At 41.4% G+C, this 26,818-nt stretch overlaps 1 protein-coding gene across 5 annotated transcripts in view; it reads right to left on the bottom strand.

Moving 5' to 3' along the window:
• NFIA (nuclear factor I A) overlaps nucleotides 1-26,818 on the bottom strand; it is a 369,636-nt gene that overhangs the window by 278,559 nt on the left and 64,259 nt on the right. The window contains exon 3 of one of the 5 annotated variants that reach the window (XM_053655552.1): nucleotides 2,953-12,466. The exons of the other annotated variants lie outside the window; for them this stretch is intronic. Within the exon in view, the coding sequence (XP_053511527.1) occupies nucleotides 12,390-12,466 (77 nt within the window). The 3' untranslated portion in view covers nucleotides 2,953-12,389. Of the gene's footprint in view, nucleotides 1-2,952; nucleotides 12,467-26,818 lie in introns of those variants that run through there. 5 annotated transcript variants of the gene reach the window in all.

Raw genomic sequence — 26,818 nt, 5'->3', positions numbered from 1 at the left:
AACAGTGGCTTTTCTATATGAATGGCTGATCTTGGCTCAAGCTTCACAACTTCCTAAATCCTTTCGAACAAGCATCAGCTGGCTGCAGTAAGCCCCCAGCCCCCCTACGTCTTGCTAAGTGGTCTCAAGCACTGCACTAGCAGCAGCCAGCCTAGATGCACAGCTTGGCTTCACCTGGGAATCCCCGAGTCCAACACAAATAGCAGCCATTTCAGATTGCTTTTTATAGCTCAGGCAGCATGGCCCCAGGCAAAACACACATAGGAGCTGACCTTGGCCTGCACCACCGGGGAAAATCCAGGGCCTGCAGACACAGTGGACAGCTATAGACCACATTAGAGCACTAACACCCTGTCCCTGCACGGCTGATCCTCCATGGAGGGTGGAGGGTGGAGGGTGGTGGCAAGTGGTCAGAGCCAATCCTTACAGGCCTGGGTAAATCCCTATCATTGACCTGACAATAGCAACCAAGGCTCAAGTACAAGAGAAGGGTGTACTCAGCCCACACAAGGGGCACACCTCGAGTACCCAGCTTGGGTAATGGAGGAAGCTGTCCCACTGAATCCTACAGGACACCTATGACACTAGGCCACACTACGAAAGACAGTGAAAGTAGCTCTACCTAATTATACATAGAAATAAACAAAAGGAGGCTGCCAAAATGAAGATACAAAGAAACATAGCCCAAATGAAAGAAGAGATCAAAACTCCAGAAAAAGGTAAGTCCCTTTAACATTTCACATAATAAGCAAACTCACAGTTATTAACAACCACACCTAAAACAAAAGCAAACTAAGAGGACAGCTAGATCAGGAGCAGAACCATAGAAATGAAGATCACATGGAGGGTTAGCAACAGGGGAGTGGGAGAAGGAGAAGGGGCGAGAAGGTATAGAAAATAAGTAGCATAGATGGTAGGTAGAAAATAGACAGTGGGGAGGGCAAGAATAGTAGGGGAAATATAGAATCTAAAGAACTCGAGACATGTGGTCATAAACTAAAGGGGGGAATGGGGGTGTGCAGGGTGGAGGGGAATGAAGGGGGGAAATGGCATAATTAATAAAATATATTAAAAAATAAAAAATAAAGAAAAAGGAAAAAAAAAAACTCCAGAAAAAGAAGTAAACGAATTGGAGGCAAGCAATCTATCAGATGCAGAGTTCAAAATGCTGGTTATAAGGATGCTCATGAAACTTAGTGAGGACCTCAGCAGCATAAAAAAGATTCAGTCAGACACAAAGGATACAATAATGGAAATAAAGAACAATTTACAGGGAAAGAACAATAAAATGAATAAAGCCAAGAATCAAATCAATAATTTGGAAAATAAGGAAACAAAAAACAACCAATCAGAACAATAAGAGAAAAAAGAATGAAAAATGAAGATAGTATAAGCAGCCTTTGGGATAACTTCAAGCAGGCCAACATTCCCATCAAATGGGGTGCTAGAAGAAGAAGAGTAAGTGCAAGAAATTGGAAATCTATTTGAAAAAATAATGAAAGAAAACTTCCCTGGTATGGTGAAGGAAATAGTCATGCGAGTCCAGGAAGCACAGAGACCCAAACAAGATGGATGCAAAGAGGCCCACTCCAGGGCACATCATAATTAAAATGCTAAATGTTAAAGGTAAAGAGAAAATCTTAAAAACATCGAGAGAAAAGCAGTAGTTACCTAAAAGAGAGTCCCCATAAGACTGTCAGCTGACTTCTCAAAAGAAACTCTGCAGGCTAGAAGGAATTGGCAAGAAATATTCAAAGTCATGAAAAGCAGGGACACACAGCCAAGATCGCTCTACCCAACAAAGGTATCATCCAGAATGGAAGGGCAGATAAAGATAAAAGGCTTCCCAGACAAGAAAGAAACTATAGTAGTTTTTTCATCACCAAACCATTATTACATGAAATGTTAGAGGGACTTATTAAAGAAAAGAAGATCAAACTATAAATACTAAAATGACAATAAATACATAACTGTCAACAAGTCAATCTAAAAAACAAACTAAACAAACAAAAAGGACAGACAGAGTCATGGATTTAGAGAGCATTTTGATGGTTGTCAGATGGGAGGGAAGTGTAGGGTAATGGGCGAAGAGGAGAGGGGATTACGAAGTACAGATAGGTAGTTACAGAACAGCCAAGGGGATGTAAAGCACAGTAGAGGAAATGGAGTAGCGAAGAACCTATACCCATGACCCATGGACATGAACAATGCTGTGGGGATTGTCTGAGGGAGTGGTGGGTGCTGGGTGGAGGGGGTGAAAAAGTGAAAAAATTGGGACAGCCATAATAGCATAATCAATAAAACATAATAAAAATATTATGCCACTTAATCCAGGAAAGTATTATAAAATACTTTCTTAATAATAAAGAATAAAATAAAAATAAAGTGAGTCTCAGGGAAAGTAACTGAATCAAATCGCACAGTTAACAAGCAGTGAACAGAAAACAGAAATCTAAATCTTTCTTCCTCTAAGACATATACTATTAACCACAGATTATATTGCTTCACAAAGAAGAGGCCAAAAATACATGACTTTTTTGAGAAATGTTCTACAAAATTTCTTAGATCCTACATCTTATTCCTATGTGAACATTCTAACAGGAATATTATGTCAAATATTTGATTTTTTAATACCCATTAGTGTAAGCCTTGATTCTGGCATAGAATTTTTTTTTAAAGGCACTTCCTTCTTAAGTGTAACTGACCTGGTACAATAAATTCTCAAGATTCAAGAGTGACTCATTTCCAAAGCTCCACACATTAGCAGCTGGTATTATTCAATCCAAGATTTAAATTTATAATGTACTCTTGATAATGTACTCCCAATACATTTTTCACTTCTCTATCTCTTGAATGACACAAGATAAAAGATCTTTAAGGTATAAATATTTTATATAAAGTTTCACTCTGTGTTTTCTCAGCCACTTTCTATTTGCAAACACTAGACATCATGCAAAAAAAAAAAAGAGGTTGAAAGAGTTTTATGGATTATGCTGGGGGTGCTGAGAACTGCTTACGCATTCTGCTGTGGCAGCAGACACCATAGCTACCAGCCTAACTGCCCTCACTGGCTGTTGAGAATGTTCCACCCTGAACGGCATCTGATCTACACTACCATTTCTCCACAGGGCAGACAGTGGGCTGGAAGGGGACAAATCCCCATCATCATATGTAATGACAACTAAGTTTGTGTGGGCACTGATGGAGTCTGAATTATGGTACCTACCTGCTGGCTTTGTGGCTGCTTGTCTTTCTGTCTCAGAAAGACAGTGCCCACCCTTGAGACCCTGGTACTAGGCTACCTCATTCAGCCAGCAGGGTTACGAAAGAGCCACTCATCTTAGGCATGGCACAGAAGAGTGGAGGCTTACTAGGAACCAGAAGATCCTCGCTAGGCCTGTGCTTTTGACAAATCATGTATAAAGTCCAAGTCTTTCTTTCCACATTGGTAAAATAAAGAGGTTGGCCTGTCAAAGTTTTTCAAACTATCCACACAGATTCTCTAGGGCCTTGCTGTTCAGATTGTAGTCAGTGTATGTTTAACACCTCAAGAGTTTATTAAAAATGCAGAGTTTCAGGCCCTGCCCCAGACCTACAGAATCATAATCTGCATCAAAGCGCTCCGGGTAATTCTTTGCCCCAGGGATTGATTCCAACTCAGCTGCCTCTAGGGAAAGAATAGAAGGGCCAAAACTAAAAGAGATCCTGTATCCCCACTCTTTCTTCCTTCCTTTCTTTCTTCCTTCCTTCCTTCCTTTACTTATTTACCTTCCCCGTGCATTTAGTATTGAAGAAAAGAGACCTGTTTAAAGAAAATCTGAAAACTGAAACCTCTGGATAGATGATCTATAAGGTCCTTCATAATTGCAGATATTCCATAATTATATAAATTTGCAAAGCTTATATTTATCACTTTAAGGATACTTTGTTTTCCACATTAACTCATTTTGGAGAGCAGTCTTCTATAATTTGTAACCAATAGTCTTATACTAAAACATAACTATATCTTTCTTGAGAACGTCATCAAGCACATGAGTTACACACAAGTGTTCCATTACAGTGGCTACCCAAAGAATGATTCAGGAATATTAGTATATAGGGTATATGTGTGTATTTGTGCATGTGTCTGTGTGCATATAAATACATGTGCATGTATTTATATAAGTATATGTACTGACACATATATCTGTATATATTTACATGTGTGCATATATATGCAGTATATACATGTTTATTTTTACATTGCACACATATACATATGTGTGTGTGTAGGGGGAGGGTGTTTCAATCTACCTATCGCAACCTCATATCTGCTCTACTTTTTTAAATGTATTATTATTATTATTATTATTATTGATCCTCACCCAAGGACATGCCAATTGATTTTAGAGAGAGGGGAAGGGAGATAGAGAGAAAGGAAGAGAAACATTGATATGAGAGAGAGACATTGATTGGTTGCCTCTTGTAAGTGCCCTGACCAGGGACCAAACCCATAACCTAGGCATATGCCCTGACCTGGAATCGAACCTGCAGCTTTTCAGTTTACGGTCGACCCGTCAACCAGCTGAACCATACCACCCCGCAGGGCTCTGCTCTACTTTTGACAGTTGCCTCCACGTCTTCTCTCACCATTCAGCTTGCCAGCTAACACTTCTCAGTGAGTCCACTTTCTAGACTCAAGCAGCTGTCCACCAGGAGTTTATTTGCTGCTCTGGAATGAAAAATCAGACTTGTGTATACGTTGTTAGGCTTTATTGAGGGTCTCTTCCAAGTATAAAAATCATGAACTTTCATGATTTCGAACTTAATAAAATCTACTTTGGACAACTGGAGGCCAGCTGTGCCTTTTATCTAGTACTAAGGTATATTCCCAAATGAACAAACAACAAAAAAAAACAAAACTATAGGTATGTGAAGTCTAACTATGAATGACTAAGAAAAACATGAATCTGACTTTCTTAGTTCTCATCTCACACCAGCCTACCTTATGCAAGTAGATTGTGATCACCTTGATGACAGCACTTGAGATTGTTTGAAAAATGTTAGTCGGGACTGTCTCATGGTGACAACCAGCAGGGAAAGAAAGATAAGAGTGGTAGAGACCCCTCAGTCTGCAAGTTGTCTGTCTGAAGTAGCTTGCAGGGGCCACTACAGCCCCCTCCAAAGCTGGGATAAGCCAGAAAGGAGTAGGTCAGTGCAGTTATAATCTGTTCTGACTTCTAAGCAGGTGAGGCTTAAACCCCCCAGATGATCACACCTCCTCTCCCCATGCTCAGTGAACACCCGTGGGGAACACTCAACTCCCAATGCTTCTCTTCCCATGAGAAAGGACAGTGTCTCTAGACAGCACCTAAAGGCATGCCCACGGCTGCACCTATGGAGACAATGCGTAAATATCCTGTTTCAAAGCTGGATGACACTTCAGAGCGGTCCTCAAAATTTAACATGTATCAGAATCACCTGAAGTACTTGTTAAAAAACGCCGCTGGGCTCCCACCCCAGCATTTCTGGTTCTCTATTCTGGTAAGGGAGGAGAAATCTAGGAAGCTTCCAAGTGATGAGGATGCTGCTGGTCTGGCTACCGCACGTGGAGGACCGACCCCTAACACAGGTCGAGCCCTTATTTTAAAGATGAGACAGTGAGACACTAGAAGGGTGAAGTGATTTGGCCAAAGACAGAGAGTGGGTGAGGGAAGTAAAAATTCCAGTCCCTCTCTCCTGTCTCATAGTTCAGGGAGCTTCCCATCACAGAGCACCTCCCTCCAATTCGATGAAAGGTATTCAAAGACTGTCTATAAGTGAAGATCCTTATACTTATGTAACCTTTAAAAATTTCATCTACATTATCTCATTTGACAGTACATTACCTCTGGTGAGGTAGGCAGAGCACAGCTTAACATCCCTACTTTAGAGATTAGGAAACTGAGATGCAGAGTTGTTAAAGAGTATATCCAAAGCCACAAAGTTAGTTAAGTAGGAAAATGGATCATTGCCACACGGGGCGTGGTCTGAAGTCCTTCAGCACGGACATCCCCGGAAGTTTGTTAAAAATGCAACATCTCAGACACACCACAGACCCACTGCTTCCAAATCTGAAGTTTAACAATATCGCCTGTCAATCATATATATATTAAAGTTTGAAAAGCATTGGTATAGATAGACCTAGAAACCAGGTCATCTAATTCTAAGATCGATGCTTTTTCTCTCCTCTTATCTCTCCCACTCTGAAAGTACTGGTTAGTGTATTCTGATTAGTTTTCCAACGTAGCCTAAGTAAGAAGTTAACTCTCACCAGGAAAGGACTCTTGGAGAGTTTTGCCCTTAAAACAATATTAAACTAGGTTAAATTACCTTTATTACGAGTCTTGGTAATTCCTCTGTAGTCATTTTCTTGACTGATGTATAGACCCCTATGAAATGAATCCTCTGAGAAGAAGATGGAAAAAAAACAAGACAGTGATCAATGGATTCAATTAGTTACAGTATAATTCCACCAAGATGGAAAAAGATCAAGATGCAATGCAAGTACTCCGAGGTGGCTAAAATACTTTACCCAGAAAGCACACCATTTCTTTCCCACATTCTTCAACTACTAGGTTCAAGAAAGCACAAAACAGCTGCTCCTAAGACACCTGGGAAAATAACCACAGTAAATGCAAGGCTCCTCACAAGTGGAAGGATTTAAATACTGTTTTAATGGTCTAGGCAAGAGGACAACTGCGTTTCTTCACACACAGGAAGTGTCACACAGACCAACTTCTCTAATGACAGCAAATGAACCCCTCTCAAAACACACAGTCACCCAAGAGTTAACTCAGTGGTTACTGTAAGACCACACTTTTGAAACATGTATGCAGGTTTTTCCCTTCAACTTTTCAAATCAACTCTTTCAGTTGAGATTCTTTGTTGAACAGAAAGCAGAATGCTGATCCAGTGCACCTATGAAAAGCTGCTTTATTTGGCAGGGCAAAATGTCAATCTGAATGATTTAACATATATCAATCCCAGGTATATTTAAATGGATAAATATAAATACTAACACAGAAGGGTTTTGTTCGTTTGTTTTTGTTTTTGTTTTTGTTTTTTTGCTAATTTCAGGATTGCTTTGTGCAAACACATGATTAATCAGCTAGTAACATTCCGATCATTAAAATTAATGCTCAGGTCACCAAAACAACCATTTGTAACATTTTAGTAGGTCAGAAAATTAAATAACACCTCTGCAACACAAAAATTACTTTAGAAAGATACACCTCTATGAAAAGGAAGGTTTCTTTCCAGTTTAAAAATAATGTGTTGAATTAATAAAGCTGATCAAGTGATTAATAGAATCCATAATCTTAATCTTATTATTTTCAAAGATGAGAAGGCTTTTCTGCCAAGAGCCAATTGTCTCCATTTGCTTAAGAACAATAAAATCTGATTGACTCTGATCTACCTACTCTATGTGAGATAATTTGGCAGGGCATACCTTTAATTCTCCTTGTGTTTCTTTATCAAGATACACAAAGCTGTTAGTGGTTTCCCCTTCTGAAACCTGGGGATTCGTGTAAATAACTTTTAACAGTGGGATCGCACATAACAGTTTACAGAGCTCTGTGGCATAATGCAATTCAAAGTTGTTCTTGATTTAAAATGTTTAAAGTCCAACCACAGTGTCAGTCTGCCCAGAGAAATCTCTTATAAAAGTTTTCACACTCTGTTGGGTTAAGAGACAGTGGGTATTAATCCTATGGCTTCTACGCCAAGCTTCCTTTTTGTGGTCAGCAGAGAAGCTCTGTGGTTGGTCTGAAGGAGTCCAAAGTCTCTTTTCTGTGTTAAAACAAGGGAAAGTGGGCCGGTTACAGAGTAAAAGAAAAACCACAGCCAGCTCACTCTGCTGCAGCTTTTCCCTTAAATGTGGCCTAGAGCTATTCTGCTTTCCAAAAAAAGGTTTAATTTAAACCATATACAGTGCTGCAGGCTGCCACGTTCCCAAACTCAACATTCCTTTCTAATCTGCACACTTCAGAACCAACGTACTCTTTCCAATGGTACTCAGGCGCGCTTTAATAAATAAAATCTCGCTGCCCATCCATTACTTAATTTGATAATAATACACCCCTTTCTCCCCTTCCTCTATTGATGTTATTCTAAGTGCTTATTTGAGTGTGTTCAACTGTTGTAAACATCACCTCTAAAAAATCTGTCTGTTCTCTTTTGGAAAGCAAAGGGAAGGAAAAGGGGAACCATAAAGGAAGGAAACTTACGAACGTTAGCAAGTGGTCCAGAGTGAGGAAACCACCACTCTGCAAAGAGATCGCATGTGCTGAAAATAGCTTATTGTCTTTATAGGTCACAATAAAAAAAATTTTTAATTGGTTTGTTTATTCCTTGGATCCGATACTCGAATCTGTGCTGTCCCCCACAACGCCACAGAAAAGACCACAGCCACCTTAGCTCAGAGCTGCAGAACGGCCACAAGACCAATCCAGGTCTCTCTGGTTATCAGTGCGGCTGGGGCCGATCACCACACTGGCCCGAGTGAGCAGAATGAATGCACCCCGCTTGGGGCGCTTTCATTTTTTGCCGCCGTGTATTCACTGGTACGTTCATTAGGAACGCCAACCCCAGCGGGACGTCCGGCGCACGGTTTTCTCTGGGAGTTGCCGCGCTCCATTATACGTGACACTTGTCAATTAAAGAGGAAGCCCTTTTAACGCAAACTGAAGTTAAGCCGGTACTTTCTTCAACAGCTGATTTACCGCTGCTGTTATCGTCCAAAAGGAAGTTTGTTTTAGAACAATGATAGCAGGAGTAATCCTCCTATTTCAGTAGTGAGGGATTTAAGCACATTCAGGGCACTGGGGACCAGTCAAAAGGGTTCTTTCAACAAAACTATGTATTTTCGGTAGTAAAAGGAAGGCCTTACTGATGGGATAACTGCCAAGATCAGACAATTTTTCAGCCCAACAGTTTAGAGAATATCATTTTAAACTACCTGGTATAACACAAATGGGGCACAATAAATCAAGACAGTGAATTCTCTATAGTCAGTAAAATGCTCTCCCAAATAATGGGATCCATTAATAATGATTGTTGCCCTCGTGACTTTGCCACAAAACTAATGCCCAGCGCTCTCTCTCAGCGGTTCTCTAAAACACACACACCGGCCCCACAACAAGAACAGAGTCACAGAATGGCAAATGAGCGCAGGTTCCCGTGAGGACGCAAAGTAAAAAGCCACTATGTAAGACGGTCCCCGTTCAAAACGTATTTGAACTTGTAATACACACTTTCTGTATCTTCGAAATGGGACTTAGAGGAGAGGATCTCCTAGGTCCCCTTCGGCTCGATGAGACCAAAAGGGTTTAAAGTTTTCTCAAAGGTTTTAATCCTTAATGCACTCTAGGCCTATCACCAGCACACACATAATAGTTAATGCTAATAAGCGTCCGTGAAACTTTTGCAATGAAACTTTAATTTGGATTGATCTGGAGGGAAAAGAAAACATAGAAGATTTCAACTTTAGATTTTTAAAAATTAAACAGCATTTGTTTCCTGAAAAACTGAAAGCTGCGCGTTTGGACTGATGAAACTCACAATTTCCTGGAAATGCAGGTAGGTGACCCAGTGTGTATGGACACTCTGAAGAAAGCAGAGTTTTAAACTCTTAAAAAGAAAGACTCAAAGGTCATAAATATATTTCAACTATGTCTTAGCCAATACTGACAACTAATATCGTTTATTCTGTGACCAACATGATAAATCCTTTGTGTTTACTCCTCACGACAAGCTATTATTACCCCCGTTTTATAAATGAGGAAACTGAGGCTTATGGAGATTTAAGTAACCTCTCCAAGATATGAATTGATTAAGGAAACAAGACAGAATGAAACCCAAATTAGCAGAACCGGGGAGGGGAGGGGGCAACTCTTAGCCACAGTGTAAACACTGCTTCTTCTCCTTGTTAAATTGTATCCATGCTGTACGCTGGCTGAGCCCAGTTGCTGTCTTCAAAGCCCTTTATCTTCCCTTGACGCTCGCTACTTGAAACACCGGAGGTCAGGCTTTAAGATTGGCTTATATGCAGAATTACTTCTATGCTATCGAGCTTTAATTTCCTCCATTTAAATGTGTGCTTTTAAATTCTCAATCTATATAGAATATTCATCAACGGCCCGAGTTGAGATGAAAGAAAGGATTCTCCTTAGCTTGGGAGAAGTCGAGTATTAAATTGTCTCCACTCTTTTTAGCAAAACTTCCAAAACGTTCTTGACTAAAGGGAGAAAATGTAGCAAGGGCTATATGGGGTAAACTTGTATTAGGCAGCTCTTTTCCTCCCATCTAAGGTAAATACCAGGTTTTACAGAGACATCCTTCCCTAAGCTGACCAGTAAGGAGACAATTGAAAAGACATGGACCTCCTATGTAGACAAACTTACTTGAAGCTCTGAGGACAGCAACTCTTAAAAGAATAAACTAAATGCTCACGCACAGTCCTTGGAACTTCACATGTCTAAAAAAGCAGAAAGATCTAGGAGCTATTTTTAGAATATTAAAACCTCAAATAGAAACTATACACTTACCCATGGGACAACTGCACAGGCTTGCTAAAACCTCGACCAACTCACTACACAAAAACTATGTCATACTCAACCTCTGTTGGCTCATTTCTATCTGCATGCTCAGTTATAGACGTCTGTTTGCTTTAAAAATGAGAAAATATACATTACTTATTAACCAATACAGTTTGCCCAGAAGAAAAAAGTTTTCAAAACATAACACAAACAAAAATGATAGTGGATGTTCTTCATAATAAAAACATGGGAAGTTAGAGAATGAAAATGACACTCCAGAGCAACCCCAGCTAACCTGCATCTCAGACCCTAACTATAACACCAAAGCCAAGGATCCCTTTATAACACCAAGGAGTACTAACTGCAGGCCATGCAGGCAAATGCTTGAAGCAGGCCACTGATGCAAGGCAACGTCAGAGGACACGGAGGGGATTACGGCAAATTTGACAGCCCAGATTCTATTCGAAGGTGTTCGGATTCCGATGTTTGCAAACACTGTGCTGGCAGCCTTCTGCTCAAAGAGCAAGACTGACCAGCCAGCCCACTCGATTCCTTGATCAGGAAACTTGTTTTCAGAGCAGTAAAGTGACTTGTCTAAGTTCACTGCCTGAATCTGCCACCCCCACCTTAAACAACTACCTCGGGACTGGAAAAGGAGTCTCCCGATGCCCATCCTGTGGTGCATGTACCGAACAAACCCAGTACTTGCACTGGCTGAGGCTCTCTGGTAAAGCTACCAAGACAAACGACTTAAGAACCCTTCCCTCACTCTCCTTCGAGTGGGGCCTACAGACCAGGAAACAAACATTACAGCAGTACAGCAGGAGACGCCACAATGATTCTCTCTGTTCTCCTAACTTCAATGAGAACACAGAGGAGGACAGAAGTCACTTCAGGGGACGCAGCACTCAAACTTTAAAGTGCCCAGTATTTATAGACATGTACTACTATGTGATAATGTTTCTAGATTTTTATTATTTCTTTCCTTAAAGAAACACATTCCGTTCAAAGGGGGGGAGGGGTCTCAGACCATGACACTCGTAGAAAGTCTTAGCCCAGAGAAAAACTTTAATGGTCCAGTTATAAATCTTCTAAAATGAGAATCTGTAATAGAAATCCTGACAGACCTTTAATGATGGCAGCACTACGGGGCTTTGTATATAATAAAGCCCTTGTATTTTCAGTTTAGATCATTATTTATAGGATGCCTTGCAAAGGATTTCATTTGCAAGTGCCTGCCTGAATCAATGACTTTTACACAAGGAAAGGAAGTGCAAAGCACACCGTTTGAAAAAGCAGGGATTTACCTCCTGGGGTTCAGGAGGCCTTAGGGATGAGGGGCTTTCAGGCAGTGAATGATGACTTTGACTCCTCCAGTTTGTATAAAAGGTTGAAGTTCAGTCTGGCACAGTGCAGCATTCCACAAGACCTGCTGCCTCTTTGAGCAGGCGATTAATCTCATGATCGATAGACCATATGATTAGGCACTAATAGCTGATAGGAGGAGAGAATAAACAACCATAAATTTGCTTTGTACCGAGTAATCCAAGTGTAAGCAGGGTCATTGAATGGTCACATTGGGTCATGTTACCTAAGGGGCCATATAGAATAAAAATGGAAGACACATACATTTTTAAAGATCTTCAATTATCATCTCAGCGTTATGGGGCCAGGATGGGGCTTGCTGAGAAACACCTATTAGTTTAGTATTCTGTGGCAACAGATGCAAAGGTTTCCATGTTCTGAGTGCGGAGGGCTGATGGCAGAGAGAATGATGGAACAGTCCCATTGTTGAGATGACTCCTCCGTAAGCACCATCGTCCGCCACCCTCAGTATAACACGAGTGGCCTTGGGTGGTCTGTCGCCTCCGTCCGTGAAACACTGGGTTCTGTGCCTAGAGGACAGACTAAAGGGAAGAGGCACTTAGGACCCAGGACATGACTCTGTGTGTCTGAATCAAGGCAATTGCTGGGCTGTTGCACTGCGCCTGCGCATGCAGATCGCCGGTCGGAGTTGAACGCCTGTGTCTCCGGGTGTTGTGAACTTCCAGTATTGGGAATGGTAACACGACATAAAAGCTGGGATGCAGAAGGTCATAAATCTCATTCTTTTCTCCCTTTCCCTGGCTTCTTCCCTTTCTAAGACTGTGACCCCCTCTATCAGCCTTCTGAAAGAAAGAAATCAGTCACCCCCGAGACTAAAATGAGAACCTGGATAGTTTTCTCTTGCCTGTGACAACAAAATTCAAGAAAAATCTGCAAAATGTCAATTTTCTCTCTTAGGTGTATCCTTTTCTCCATCCAATCCTGAGCCCTGGGAAGCAAAAAGCCCCTAAGCTCTTGCTATCAATAACCATGAAAAAGGAAAGGAAGGTACTTTGTTAGCCTAAAAGGAATAGGCCAGAGAAAGTAATTGTTGGATAAAAAAAGAACATCACTGGCCTTGTACTGTGTTCTCAGCCCCACAGCAAACTACACAAATCTCTTTTCTTTGAAAACCATCTGGGAAAAAAAATACCTCCAATCACCCTCTCCACTTCTGAATTGTTCCTCCCAAACCCCATTATCCTCATCCCCCTCCCTCCTTGCCTTACTAATATGGCCTTTGTGAATTTCCAGGCCTTTAGGGAACAACTGTTCACAACCCTTCATTCTAGTCTAATTGTTCAATACTGCTGATAGCTCTTGAGCCAACAGAAGAGTATTTGATCGGCTCTTTGAGAAGAAAGCAGGTGCTTCAGACACCTTGGGGTTTGTTGGGGTAATTTTTGTCGTCATTAATTCTTGGGAAGCTGGGAAATTCATTCCCCATTCAGAGACAAGCATTATCAACACTCCTGAAGAAGTCCAGTATTTGAAGCAGTTTCTATAATCAAGTCATGTGAGAATTTTAAAATTTGCTGTAAAAAATCTTTTCTTGGTTTCATTTATTCAGAGAGTTTTCACTCTTAGAATTTCTGAGCTGGAAAATTTTTTGGCCAGGTAAAATTGTAGCATAAAAGGATGCCCCAAAATGTCAAATCACACGAGACACTCCAGTGTCCAGCCAATTCTCTGCTAACGCTTTTCGGAATAATAAAAGCAGCCCAGCTGGGGCCACCCACACGAACTTCCAGGTAGGCAGGGCACTTGCCCGGGAAGAAAACACAGCGGAGGCCAGGACAACCATCTGGTCCCGTGTGCTGCACTCCCGGGGAAGGGGTGCAGAATCGTGGTGGAGGAGGGCTTGGCAGAGAGCATGGAGACGAGCAGAGCAGAGCCTCGACCCCAGAATATGGGTCAGTGTTCTTTCCTCTACCTCCTAACATGTATTGTTAAAAACCCTTTCTTAGTAATTAGTATCGATTTCTAGCCAGCTCTGAAATACACAGAACATGGGGAAAAACACTCTCAGTTCCCTTCTTAAACATATCTGCTAAGTTTTTCCCAGACGAAAAGAGAAAATCTCCTTTGCAGACCCACAGAGACGAGCGAGATCTGACTCAGCCATTCCGTCCTGGTTTGGGGGATTCCTATAGCCTTGTCTTCACTGGTGCTCTGGCGGGGATGTCCGATCTGTGGACTGGAGGCCATATACAATCCAGGATGGCTATGATTGTGGCCCAACACGAAATCGTACATTTACATAAAACATTGTGAGATTTTTTTGGTGTGATTACACATCAGAATGTATTTAATATGTGGCCCAAGACAAATCTTCTTCTTCCAGTGTAGACCAAAGACACCGAAAGGTTGGACACCCCTGCAAGGTCTCTACCCAATCTGGGTCATAGCTGTAACAGTCATAACAATATCTACCATTTGCTGAACATCAAATATAGACTAGGGCACTTAAGAAAATCATTTCAGCCCTGGCTGGTGTGGCTCAGTGGATTGAGCATCAGCCTGTGAACCAAAGGGTCACCAGTTCACAGCCTGTGAACCAAAGGGTCACTAGTTCGATTCTCAGTCAGTACATGCCTGGGTTGCAGGCCACATCGCCAGTAGAAGGCACATGAGAGGCCCCACACATTGATGTTTCTCTCCCTCTCATTTTCCCTCCCTTCCCCTCTGCCTAAAAATTAAAAAAAGAAAAGAAAAACATTTCAAATTGTCACACAATCCTATGAGTTAATATTGTTCCATTTTACACACACAAAAATCTGGGGTAAAGAAACTCAGAGAGGCTAAACTTGCCCAATGTCACACAGCTCACCCATGGCACAGACCAGATTTGAATAGTATTTGTCACAAAGGTTGGTCAGTTTCCTGCTGGATGATGCTGTTTTCCACACTGGCTTAAGAATCGAAGACTGAGATTGTCCTATAGTTCTCAGGAGTTAGTTGGTACCAGTACTAACAGCTAACCATTCCGGTTTACATTTTTCCAAGCACAAAAGCAATACAGTCTTACATCACTCCCATGGATACCAGACTTTTCTATCACTAAGGCAATCAGAAAGAAGATGAGTCAGTCTTAGCAAAAGCACTAAGTATAGACTGACGCTATGGCTCTGTGGGCAGAAAGAAGTAGAGTACAGGAGACTAAGAATTTTTTTTTAATCTGATAAAGCCAAAAAAAAAAAAAGGAAAAGGGAAAAACTGATTCACTTATTCTTTCAGCCTCAGCAAATGTTAGCTAAGCACCTACTATGCACTAACTTTCCTAAACTGAATTAGAAAGAGAAGGGTTTAGTTTCCCATCTCTTTTGGCCTCTTTAGACCTCTTGGTATCAGTCATACTAACGGTAATTCATCATCAGTCTTACTTCATCATCCCATTTTACCCCATACTGATGGTCTGTAAACGCTGTAAGTTGGCTCTTGACTTGACCCTTTCAGTTCCTCTTACTATAGAGTCATGCTTGGCCTATTTGTAAAAGGACGGTATCATTAAAGTAGAGCTTGAGAAATGTAATCCAAATGATTCTAGCAATTGACAATGACCCTCATTCTACTGGATAGGAGGGTCAGATACAGGTTTCAATGGTTGCACTAGTTACCCTGACAGGTGTACTTCAGTGGGTTGGGCAAACTGAAAGGTCACTGGTTCGATGCCCAGTCAGGGCACATGCCTGGGTTCAGGCCAGGTTCCCAGCTGGGGATGTGCATAAAGCACCAAATCAATGTTTCTCTCACACATCCAATGTTTCTCTCCCTCTCTCCCTCCCACCCCTTCTCTTTAATAAATGAACGAGTGAATGAACTCTTCTAAAAAAATAGGTGCACGAGACAGTAGCTTCCTGGTGTTATCCAAAGGTTCACAGAGATACGGAAGAGAACCAGGCCTTCAGTGAGATGCCAGCAATGATGCCCCCTAAAAATCTTCTAGAAGTGCTAAGTCATAAAGAACTGGTAGAAATTAGCCAGACAAGGGGGGTACTGATGATTTCATTAGAGGCTGAGAGAATAAGTACAGAGTTCTGAAGACGAGTAAGAATGTGGAATATTTAGTACTCTACCAATGATGTATTATGGCTAGGAGATGGCAGGTGGTAAAAAGAGTACAGAGGTAAGCAGGGACCAGTTTTTTTAAGGGGCCTGGTAACAGCGACCATTCATTCATTCTCCTATTAATTTCACAAATGCTAGTAAGCACCTACTATGTACCAGGCATGATGCTAGACCCTGAAGACACCAAGATGGGTTAGCAATGTCTCAGGAAATCTATTACCACCATTCAAAGATAAGCTGTACCTTAAGCAGCTGGTTAATGTTCAACATGTAACATAAACTGGAGAGCGGTAAAATAGCCCTTGCTTTTCCTAATCCACTTACTAAATAAAACTATTCACACCTGCAGGGGAAGAACTCACTTGTATTGGCTTACAATGAACATCAGCCAGTCCCTTAGGATAATGTTGGAATCTTGCCCAGTCATCAATATTAATTGCAACATATATAGATGCAACCTTATGTTGTCCCATTACTCCAATTTCAGCCCTCACACCAAGGTATGTTCTTAATCCAACTGAAGTTTCAAGCTACACACCTTGGTGCAGCTGGAACCATTAAAATTCACATGGTATCATTAAGCACTACTAGGCGAAAAAACAGATGAAAAGGACATGCTTTCCAACATAGAAACACAGGAAGCCTGAGTTATATTTACAAAGAAAAAAAGAAACAGCCTGAATGTTGTTAGAAAAAAAAAGCAAAATTATTTTCCAACAATGACCACATAGGATTCAAGAGTGTTTTTCCACATAGTAAGATTCTATTTTTAAAAAATAGAAATAAACTATTTCAATTACCAAACTTTATTTCATTAGAAAAACCTTAAAAGTTATTAGGTCACAGCCCTGGCTGGTATAGCTCAGTGGATTGAGCGTGGGCCTATGAACCAAAGGGTCGCTGGTTTCATTCCCAGTCAGGGCACATGCTTGGGTTGCAGGCCAGGTCCCCAGTAGGGGACACATGAGAGGTAACCACACATTGATCTTTCCTGCCTTCTATTTTTCCCTCCTTTATTTTCTCTCTACAAATAAATAAACAAAACCTTTAAAAAATCCAATTTATTAGGTCACAGAATCTGTTCTTTGGTGACTGTAACTTAGTTTTAGAACTTAAGGATTCACTAAATCATTCACCTTGATTCAGATAATTTTTTCCAGATACTCAACACCTACCTGATTTATTATAACACTGAAGAAGGGGGAGTACGTAGCTTCAGGATTAAATCCACTGGAAAAGAACCATCCGTAACCTCCACTAACTCCCAGCCAGTCAGGTGTCCCAACACTGAAGTACAACTTAGGCGTGTTATCTAATGACAGTCCTTCCTGGACCCACCTGGCCACACTCCACTTCAAATTTCAGTAAATAAGTAAATTCCTTGTTAAGTGAACTTGAACACACATGTTTTCAAGTGGATGCAAGAAGAAAACCCATTCTTTAATACAGAAACTCCTATCAAATATGTTGTGTTTACCTAGCAGAAGCAGGTAAAGAGCACACAATTCAGGAAAATAGGGGAGGATAGGGGGCCCTGGGCAACAGGTAAATGCAACTTACAACAACTGCCACAGGAAGGATGCGATCGTGTAGTCACTTGCACACAATCACAAAGGAAGAGCATCAAAGGGAACCCAGGAAGGCTTCCTGGGAGAGTTTTCGAGCTGAGTCTTACAGAAGAAACAAGAATGACTAAGGAGGTACTCGGGTAGCATGGACAACTGACTCTTGCCAATTTAGCAATAGTTTCATTTCAGATTGTGTTGGGTTGGGTTTCACAGAATGAGAGGCACTAAACAAAACCTGCTCATTGGCTGATGAACCCAGGGACCCTGGAATCTCTGACAGGCTGGGGCTGGCTGAATAATGACACTCCCACCCCACTCCCAAGATGTCCACATCCTGATTCCAGATTCTGTGAAAAGGCAAAAGGGATCTTGCAGATGTGACCAAGGTAAGGATCCCGAGGTGGGGGGATTATCCTGAATTATCCAGGTAGACTCAATGATGTAATCACAAGGTTCCCTACAAGAGAAAGGCAGGAGGACCCAAGATCTGGGAGAAGGAAGCAGAGGCTGGTGTAATGCGGCCAGGAGCCCAGGACTGCCACACCAGCCTCTAGAGCTGGAAGAGACGAGGGACAGGTCCTCCCCCAGAGCCTCCGGAAGGAACCAGCCCTGCTGGCACCAGACTGGTTTTCAAACTTCCACCTCCAGAACTATAAGAAAATAAATTTATGTTGTTTTAATCCACTAAGCTTGTGGTAATTTGTCGTAGCTGCCATAGGAAACAAAAACACAGGGCTTGCAGCGATACCAAGAAGAACCGTGCTAAATCAGCAATGACTAGACCCCACAAATCTGGGGCACCAGGATGTGCCAGAGCAGAGAAACAATGACAGTGACAGTGTTCATTAACCAAAGAAATTAAACTTCATACCCAAACCTTGAAACAGGTGCAGAACACTACAAATAGTGCAACCTGCTTATACGGCTGGAAGTGAGCAAGCATTCAGTGCCCGGGGAGTTATGATTTGTGTACCTCTGCCATGTGCACAAAGCCGGCCCCAGCTCAGCTTCTGTGTATAACTCCACTCCAGACACATCTAAATACACCCGTGTGTGTGGAGGAGGAAGTCACCAAGCACCTGGAAGGCAGAGATTTTGTCCCATTTGTTCACTGCTGATGGCCCAGCACCCAGAACAATGCCTGGCACATAGTAGGTGCTCCATAATATTTCATGAACTAATGGAAGTCTGGGGAAGAAAGATAACCTGTGAATAACAACAAAATCTCATCTTTCTTCCAAAAGGTTATCTGATTGGCCAGACTCTGCGGATTTTGAGAAAACATCCTCCTCCTAATCGTACTTTTCGTTTTAGCCATACAATGTGATGTGCAATAAAAATGGCAAAACAAAAATTCAGAGGGAGTCAGTAAAACCGGGTTACGTGGCAATATGTTAGCTTGGTGTCCCCGCTGTGCTTGAGGAGAGCATTCATTTTCTTGAGAGTTTTTCTCCTTGGTTGAATGCTGAAATGGCACAAAACAAGCAGAGGTTTGATTCTCTTAGATTTACTATTAATGCCACCAGCATTTCAAGAATAAAATATCTGCAGGCAGATATGAAAGCCCCTTAATTAAATGAAATTTTATAGCCATATGAAATATTTCAAAGTTAAGGGCTAAGGGCAAGGCAACATCACACCTTGACAGGTGAGGATTAAGTAACAGCTGTGGCTAAATCACATTTCCAAAAGAACCTTGTACATCAGGTATGCCGAGATGCTGGGCCTCATTATTCTGGTTTCTTCTGCTAACAATGGACAAAGGGTAGGAATTAAAGAGTACAGGCCTTAGGCTAATGGCTGACACAAAGGAAAATAAACATCGATCCATTTTCTCAAAGAATGTTCCCTACCCTGTGCCAAGCCAAGAGCCAGATCCTAGAGATAGAAAAACAATTTAGTCATTGAGCACTCTTCACACCAAGCAGCTGCACTAACCACGAAGTATGGCCCCGTTACTATCATCTTTACTTTTACAATGAGAAAACTCAGGTTAGAGCGATTTCATAATTGTCCACACTTCAGGTGGCTGGTGCTTGGCAAAGAATCTGAATCCAAGTGCATGGGACTATGTGGCCCATATTCTTACATAAAAGTATCTGTCCCAGTGCCTCTGCTCAGCGAGGACCCAGCCTCTGAGCTTTACCCATCACTAAATGCCACCAGGAGGTCAGACTTCAACACACACACACATACACACACACACACACACACACACACACACGGGGTAAATCTGGAGAGAAAAGTTTTTCACCGAGCCACCCTCCATTGGAAAACAAAAATGGTTTTAAGCCTTCTGAAAGCTTTGGCACACATCAAGGTTATTTAGAGAACCTGTATAAAAACAAATTGTTGGTCTCCAATCTCTGAATTGCTGATTCGGGGGTCCGGAATGGGGACCAAGGATTGGGGTTTCTAACAAGGCCCAGGTGAGGTTGATGCTGCTGGTCCAGGGACCACACTTTGAAAACTGCCCATGCATAAATCTGCAATATAATCTCTTTGGGGCAAGATTCCCTTTTTGATCATTGTGTCTAGAAAAACACTTGACACAGAACAGGTATTCAGAAAAATATTTACTGAATGAATGAATCTTCTGTGTACTTGAAAAACAGACAATCAACTTTATGAAAATTATATGCAAACCAAGTATAAATCGGTTCAGACTGGAGCCTAGGGTATCATCCCATTATTAAGGGCGTGAGAACCTTAATGGATATTGTGACATACCCTTTGGCCACTCAGAGGCATGTGTCAGCATCTAAGTACTGTTACTGTAACATTTCTCAATCCTGGTGGTACAGCATATTGGAAAGAACACGGAATTCATGCTAATTCTATACTTATTAAGTACAGATTTCACATGGCTAATGGTCCAGTACTAAATGTCCCAGGTCAAGTTCCTGACCTAATGAAGCTTAGTTTTCTCTTCTATAAAATAAGTTCTTGGACCAAAGTGTCACTGGTTCGATTCCCAGTCAGGGCACATGTCTGGATTACAGGCCAGGTCCCCAGTAGGGGGTGCTCAAGAGGGAACCACACACTGATGTTTCTCTCTTTTTTTCTCCCTACTTTTCCAGCTCTAAAAATAAATAAATAAACTCTTTTAAAAAATGAGTTATTGGGAAGATCAACTGTAACATACATGATGCGTTCAACTATGTGGGTAGCACATGGTTCTGTTTCTTCAGTGGTAGCTATTATTAACTTCATCACACACACACCTCTGTCAGGGTCATCACAGAAATCTTGATCTTCAGTAAGCAGTCATTCACGCAACAATATTGAGCAAACATTTGTAAGCACATCACTCAGTCTATGGGGCATGCTTGATTCTCAGGTGCCACACTGAGGAATCGGTTTTAAAAACATGCCTTCCTTAGACTTTTTTTTTTTGCCACCCCAAAGGGCTTGCTCTAAAAACCTTGGGAGGAAAGGTCCAGAACAGTGCTCTGGAAGAGCTCAGGGGCAAGAATCAACACGAGTTACATAAAGAGGTGAAGCCAGGTGTGCCTCCTCTCCGAGGAGGCAGGGAGAGTGTTGAGTCAACAAGCCTACCTGTGCTCAGGCCAAACAGTCACCACGTAAGCGGTTCTCCCAGCAGGCGTGAACAGAGCCGAAGAGAAGACACACTGTCTGGTCGGTGCAGATGGGAGGTTCTATCCCAGTCTGTCTCTTACATCCTTGGGACACAAGCAGAGACCTTCTTGATGCTATGAGAGTCTCATTCCTGTCTTCCATTCTCCTTACCTGAAACACTAAAGGCAACGCAAGCTGCCCCTCATTTCAGAAAACACTCCAGTGAAAGTGAGTGCATGCTGGTATATGTGCCTCAAGTTATTTTGTTAGGAAAACTAACATTGCAACTAAGGGAACCAGATAACAGAAAGCAACCTTTACAATTTCATATTTCTGTCTTCATTCATAATGTAAAAGACTTAGAAAGGTACCCATTTGGATTCTTGGGAACAGGAAAATCCCAAAACCATAGTTTACTATTTTCAAAGGAGTTTCAATCTGGGCAGAAATCAAGAATACTGTTCTTCAGGCTAAGTTTATATCCTGAAATATGCTTCTTGTAAGAAATAATTTTTAAAATGTGGAATCTAAAATTAAGCAAAAATAACATACAGTATGTTCAGCTTTGAAATTTGCCGGGACTCAGCCAAGTTTACCATAAACAGAAGGCAGAATTGTCTATTTTTAACTTTACAGCCCTTGGGTGATTAAAATTTTGAGCCATAATAAACAACTTTTTTATTCTTCACAACATAATTTCTCATTTGAAATTGCAGTCTTTTTTGTTGTTTAGGAGATATGGATTGAGCACTTCGTGTTTTCTAATTCCTTCTTACACACAAATTTCTTGCAGAGAATAAATGCCTGCATTAGCATGCCAAAAGCACATATCTTTTTTAAGAAGAAAAAGAAACGAAAAAGAACCTCACCAAGGCCCAAAACGAAATTGCCTTCTCTTCTGTTTTAACTCGCAATTAGCACTTGGGCAGTTGCATTTGAGGAGCAAAACACAGTAGCGGATCCTACCATTCTGCCTATATAAGTGGAGTCACCCCAAACACCTCCTCCTCACCCAGATTATTGGGCAATTTGGAGCGTTTGCAGATCTGTCATGTCAGCAGACAGTGTATCTTCCCACCAGGTAAACTGGTAACCTCTGACACACCAGGTAACTACATCGGGTAGCTACCACCATCTTCAGAGCACGAGCACAGTGTTAATGAAACTATTTTGGTGTGGAAACCAAAGTGGTCAAGACAGGCAGGTGAGAGAACAGGGATTCGGGGTTGTACGGAATGTCAACATGCTGAGTCACACAGAACTAAACCTTAGCCCCCAAAACGGATGTGAAATTCTTCCCTCTGCTGCACACGTTCTTTTTCTCTGGCATCGCTTCCAGGGGTGTCCAACCTTTTGGCATCTCTGGGCTACACTGGAAGAAGGGCTGTCCTTGGGCCACATATTAAACACATTGCAACACATAATCACACACACAAAAATCTCATAATGTTTTAAGTAAATTTACGATTTTGTGTTGGGCCACATTCGTAGCCATTCTGAGCTGCAAGCAGCCTGCGGGCCACAGGTTGGACACCCCTGATTAGGGCTAAATAACTCAATACTCTTTAGAAATGAACAAGTTTAAAAGTATTGCCTCCCCATCAAGAGCTATTGGCAAATGAGTTATTGGAGACAAACGAAAGCTCAGTAGCACAGGTGCTACCTTTGGGACAAGTGACAGATGATGTCCAGTTTCTGGTCTGGATGAAAGGATGAAGAAGGGGGACAGTCACTTATTTTGAAACATAGCATGATAAGCAGATTTGTCGGAAAAATAGGCCGATCAGTACAAGATGTTAACTCAGTTTTTGTTTGCCTGTTTTTTCATGTTGAATATGGGTTTAGGGCTCAAGGGAAAGACCCTTCTCCTTCTTTCTTCTGGAGCAACAGAAAATATTCTATTGGACCCTTAAATATTTAAGCTTGTTCTTAAGGGCATTCTAAGGAATCTCTTCTCCAGCCTTTATAGCCACACTTTTTTCAACCACCCCTCCTATGATATGATTTCCTGATCCATTAGCATCCAGGTCTCCGTTTTGTTGGCAAACCTCATAGCCTTCTGTACCCAAAACTGGGCAAAAAAATACCAGTTGTGGTCTGACCACAGCCCAACACAGCATTAGCTTTTGAAAACAGCAGTGTCATGCCGCTGGCCCCTGTTAATCTTGTGGTCAACTTACACTCTTGGGTTGTTTTCACATGAACGGCTGTCAAATTAGGTTCTTCCACCCCTCCTTTGTGTAATGAAGTTTCCGCATCTAAATGCAGGGTGCCCCATTCGCTAGCCTGTCTACATTGAACAGAAAATGAGGATTTTCATCCCGTTTTCACTTCATTCTTACCAATTCTGTCCCCAGCTTTGCCAGGATGCCCAGAGGTAATAGCCTTTTGGAATGAGCTTAAGTTCGTATCCCTTTTATCACGGGATTCTCCATATCCCAGGCTATGTAAAAAATAGCATTTCTTCCCTACAGAAAATATGTAAAGCCACTGGGGGGGGGGGAGAACTGCACACACAGAACAAGATGATTTCTCATTAGTCTTAGAACAATGCCAATCTATTGTAAATTGTTTATTTTTATTCTGGAGTATAAAATTTATGTCTTGATAATGCAAACTTAGATACTGTACACTGTGCTCCACTACCTTCTCCCCCCTCTACCCCCCAAAAAAACCCCAGCTAGATATTTACCTATGTCCTGAGGCAAGTAAACAATTTAGGTCTTTTTTGTAGGCAGTAGTAGCGAATGTTGATTGGATTTACTTAGCTATCAGTATATAACAGGCTGTGTAGCCTTCAGGGCAGAGGTACAGAAAAGTGTAAAGGAAGGAGCTACGTTTAAAAAAAAAAGTACATGGGCCAATTTCTAGTACTTATCTCAGCCTTGCAGCCCCACTGCCTGGCTGTCTTAGGGTCATAGAAGGATTTAGAGCTCAGGGAGTGAATGGTCTTGAGGCTTCTACCTCCCTGAATATTCCTATCAACATCTATTGGGTACGGTTCAAGTTTGGTAGAGACTAATATCTGGATTTCCACCAAGTGATGGAGTTGCAGGGACAGCTACTCTTCTGCTCAGCTCTCAGAACATCCTGCTCTTAGCAGATAGCATAGTTTTCTTTGTAAAAATACCTAAGAGGTATAAAAACAATCTTACACCTCAATGGAAGATGACAGGAGTAGAAATATGCTTAACCTGATGCTTATCAATGTTAGAAATTAGTTAAGCTCATTACATAGTCTTTTAAAGAAGAATGGAAATACATCTGTTTAGGGTAATTTAGAGGTAGCTGTGCCTAAAGGCAATAAGGAAAGACAAGATCACTACCCAGTAATTGTCTGCGTTCATTAACAATGCAATCGGGACAGGCCCAAATGACTCAGAATTGAGACAAGAGAGAGAGAGAGAGAGAATTATGAAATCTCGAATTTAGGGAATGCTGATTCATATCAGCTACCAACTCCCCAGACTAGCTTTCAGGAAAGGTATCTTAACTTCTTCACTTTCTGGTCTGTAAAAGAGATACCCAGGCATCTCTGAGAGGAAAGAACAAGCTCTTTGAACAGGAACATTATGGATTAGAAGTGTCAGCTGCAGGCCACCTTGATCTGCAGAACCAACAAGCCTCACTGAGCCCCCGGGAAGATGCCCAGTCTGACCAGTGTCCAAAGACACTGGGTCTCAGCAATCTCACCACGAAGGCCCCACAGGTCAGGTCCTGGGCTGTCCTCTGCAAACTGGTTTTTGTTGTTTTTTTTTTACCATCAGAGTAACTCAATGAGTTCAGAATTAGTTCTATGTTACAGATTAGGAAACCGAGACTCTAAGAGTTTAAAATGACTAAACCTTTATTAGAAAGCAAGAGCCTGGGTTTGACCACAAATTGGTCTGACCACAAAGACACCTTTCCACCTCTGAGAGAGTGGGGCTAAGGCTACTGAACTTTGAAAATAACTTTTGTTTCACTAAAAGTAAATGAAAAAATTCTATTGCTCTTCAGTTCTCTGAAAGAGAAAGTTGCCATAATGACTTTTCTCTCTTTGCCCTACTCTTTGCTCCTGATTTGGCCTTTTTCAACTGTGGGGGGGAAAAAAGAGAAAATGAGCTAACATTAAGAATAGAGAGCACAATTTTTACATGCTAACTAATGAGTAATGGATATCTATCACAATAGGAAAAGATTTGGGAGCGTCTATATTTCTTCCTCTGACTTGTCAAGCAACTCTGACAAATCACTGCCAATACTTAGGCTTAAAGTCGGGGATCATGAAAAACCCCTGCGCCTGAGGTGGGCACATCTGAACACGGTCTCTTCGTCAGGCTGCACACCCAGAATCACCACGGGAGCTTCAGAAAACACTAAATGAAGCTCGATCCCATCCCAGGTGGTGCTAAGAGGGCAGCCAAGGCTGAGGTCCCCAGTCTGAAAGCAACAGAACTGAAGGTCAAACAGGACACAAAATAAGTTTATTTAGAATTCGTCCAAAAATGAAAAGGACGAGAGTTGTGTGTCCCACGAACTTCTGTGGCAAATCTGACTCTAAAAATGCCACACATTTGCATCAGCTTTTCCCTCGAGCTGCCCGAAGCCCACCCCGGGTCCCAACTCTGATTTTTCCATGGTCATGCACAACTCAGTCTTTGTATCTCTTTTTCCTCGTCTGTAAAATTAGGTCAGTAATACCTACCTTGCAGTCATTTTCAAAATTAAATGAATTTTAAAAAGGTATACAAAATGCTAAGCACGCAGCATTTAAAGGTTTCAACCCTCTGAAACGCCTCTCCAGCTGGCAGCCCTAGACTTTGAACCAGTCACCTATTATGTTGGAGTCACCATTCTTTCCCAAAACTGTCAGTTTCTGTCCTCTAGCACTTTCCTTTAAAATTATCTTGATCCATAAGACTGTGTGGATATTTACATTCATAATCCAATTCACATATTTTTAGGGAAATTCACTTGAACACACTAAATGGAAATTTCTTTTAAATATGAGGCATCTATTTTTGAGCAACTATTACGTACCAGGTATTATGCCAAGCATTCTATACTTATAATTTAACTTTATTTTATTTTATTCTCATAAAGCCCCTTCAGGAAAAGAATTCTTTTGCTCATTTTATAGATGACAAAATTGGATTTCACAGAGGTAAAGTGAATATGCACACACGTACACACACAAAAGGAGGTAGCAGAGGAACTTGCTAGGGTTTGAACCCAAAACTCCAAAGGCAGACTATAATTGTGTCTCTCAGTGTATAAAACACTTTATATATCAAGTGTATATGCATACTTTACATATAAAGTATTCATAAAATGTTTTGTGTGCACTTGTACACATGTCAAACTTTAAAAGATTTAAGTACAAACCATAGTTTTGTACTTAGAACAGTATCATAAAATGAATTTCTAAATCAATACTGGAATTGATCTAATTTCTATGTTTCGCCATGGAGAGGTTAATCTACTTCTCATAAGAGCATTAGAAAGTTTCTAAAGCACCTCCTCCCCACCCCCAGGCCTTTTTGACTACCCCAGCTTTTTATTAGCCCTAATGTTGGTCGCCTTCCCAGGGCATCTACTGGTTTGCGTGTAATTTGTCTAATTAAATTTAAAGAAGAGACGTTTGAGGGAGCACCATTTCATCACTTCCTCTTATACTCCATGCTGTGGACTTTAATG

This window comes from Artibeus jamaicensis, unplaced genomic scaffold (assembly GCF_021234435.1).
Source record: "Artibeus jamaicensis isolate MK-2021 breed Jamaican fruit bat unplaced genomic scaffold, CSHL_Jam_final scaffold_1019, whole genome shotgun sequence".
Taxonomy (NCBI): Eukaryota; Metazoa; Chordata; class Mammalia; order Chiroptera; family Phyllostomidae; genus Artibeus; species Artibeus jamaicensis.
The sequence above is the reverse complement of the archived record's forward strand: the minus strand, read 5'-3'. Positions and strand labels throughout refer to the sequence as shown.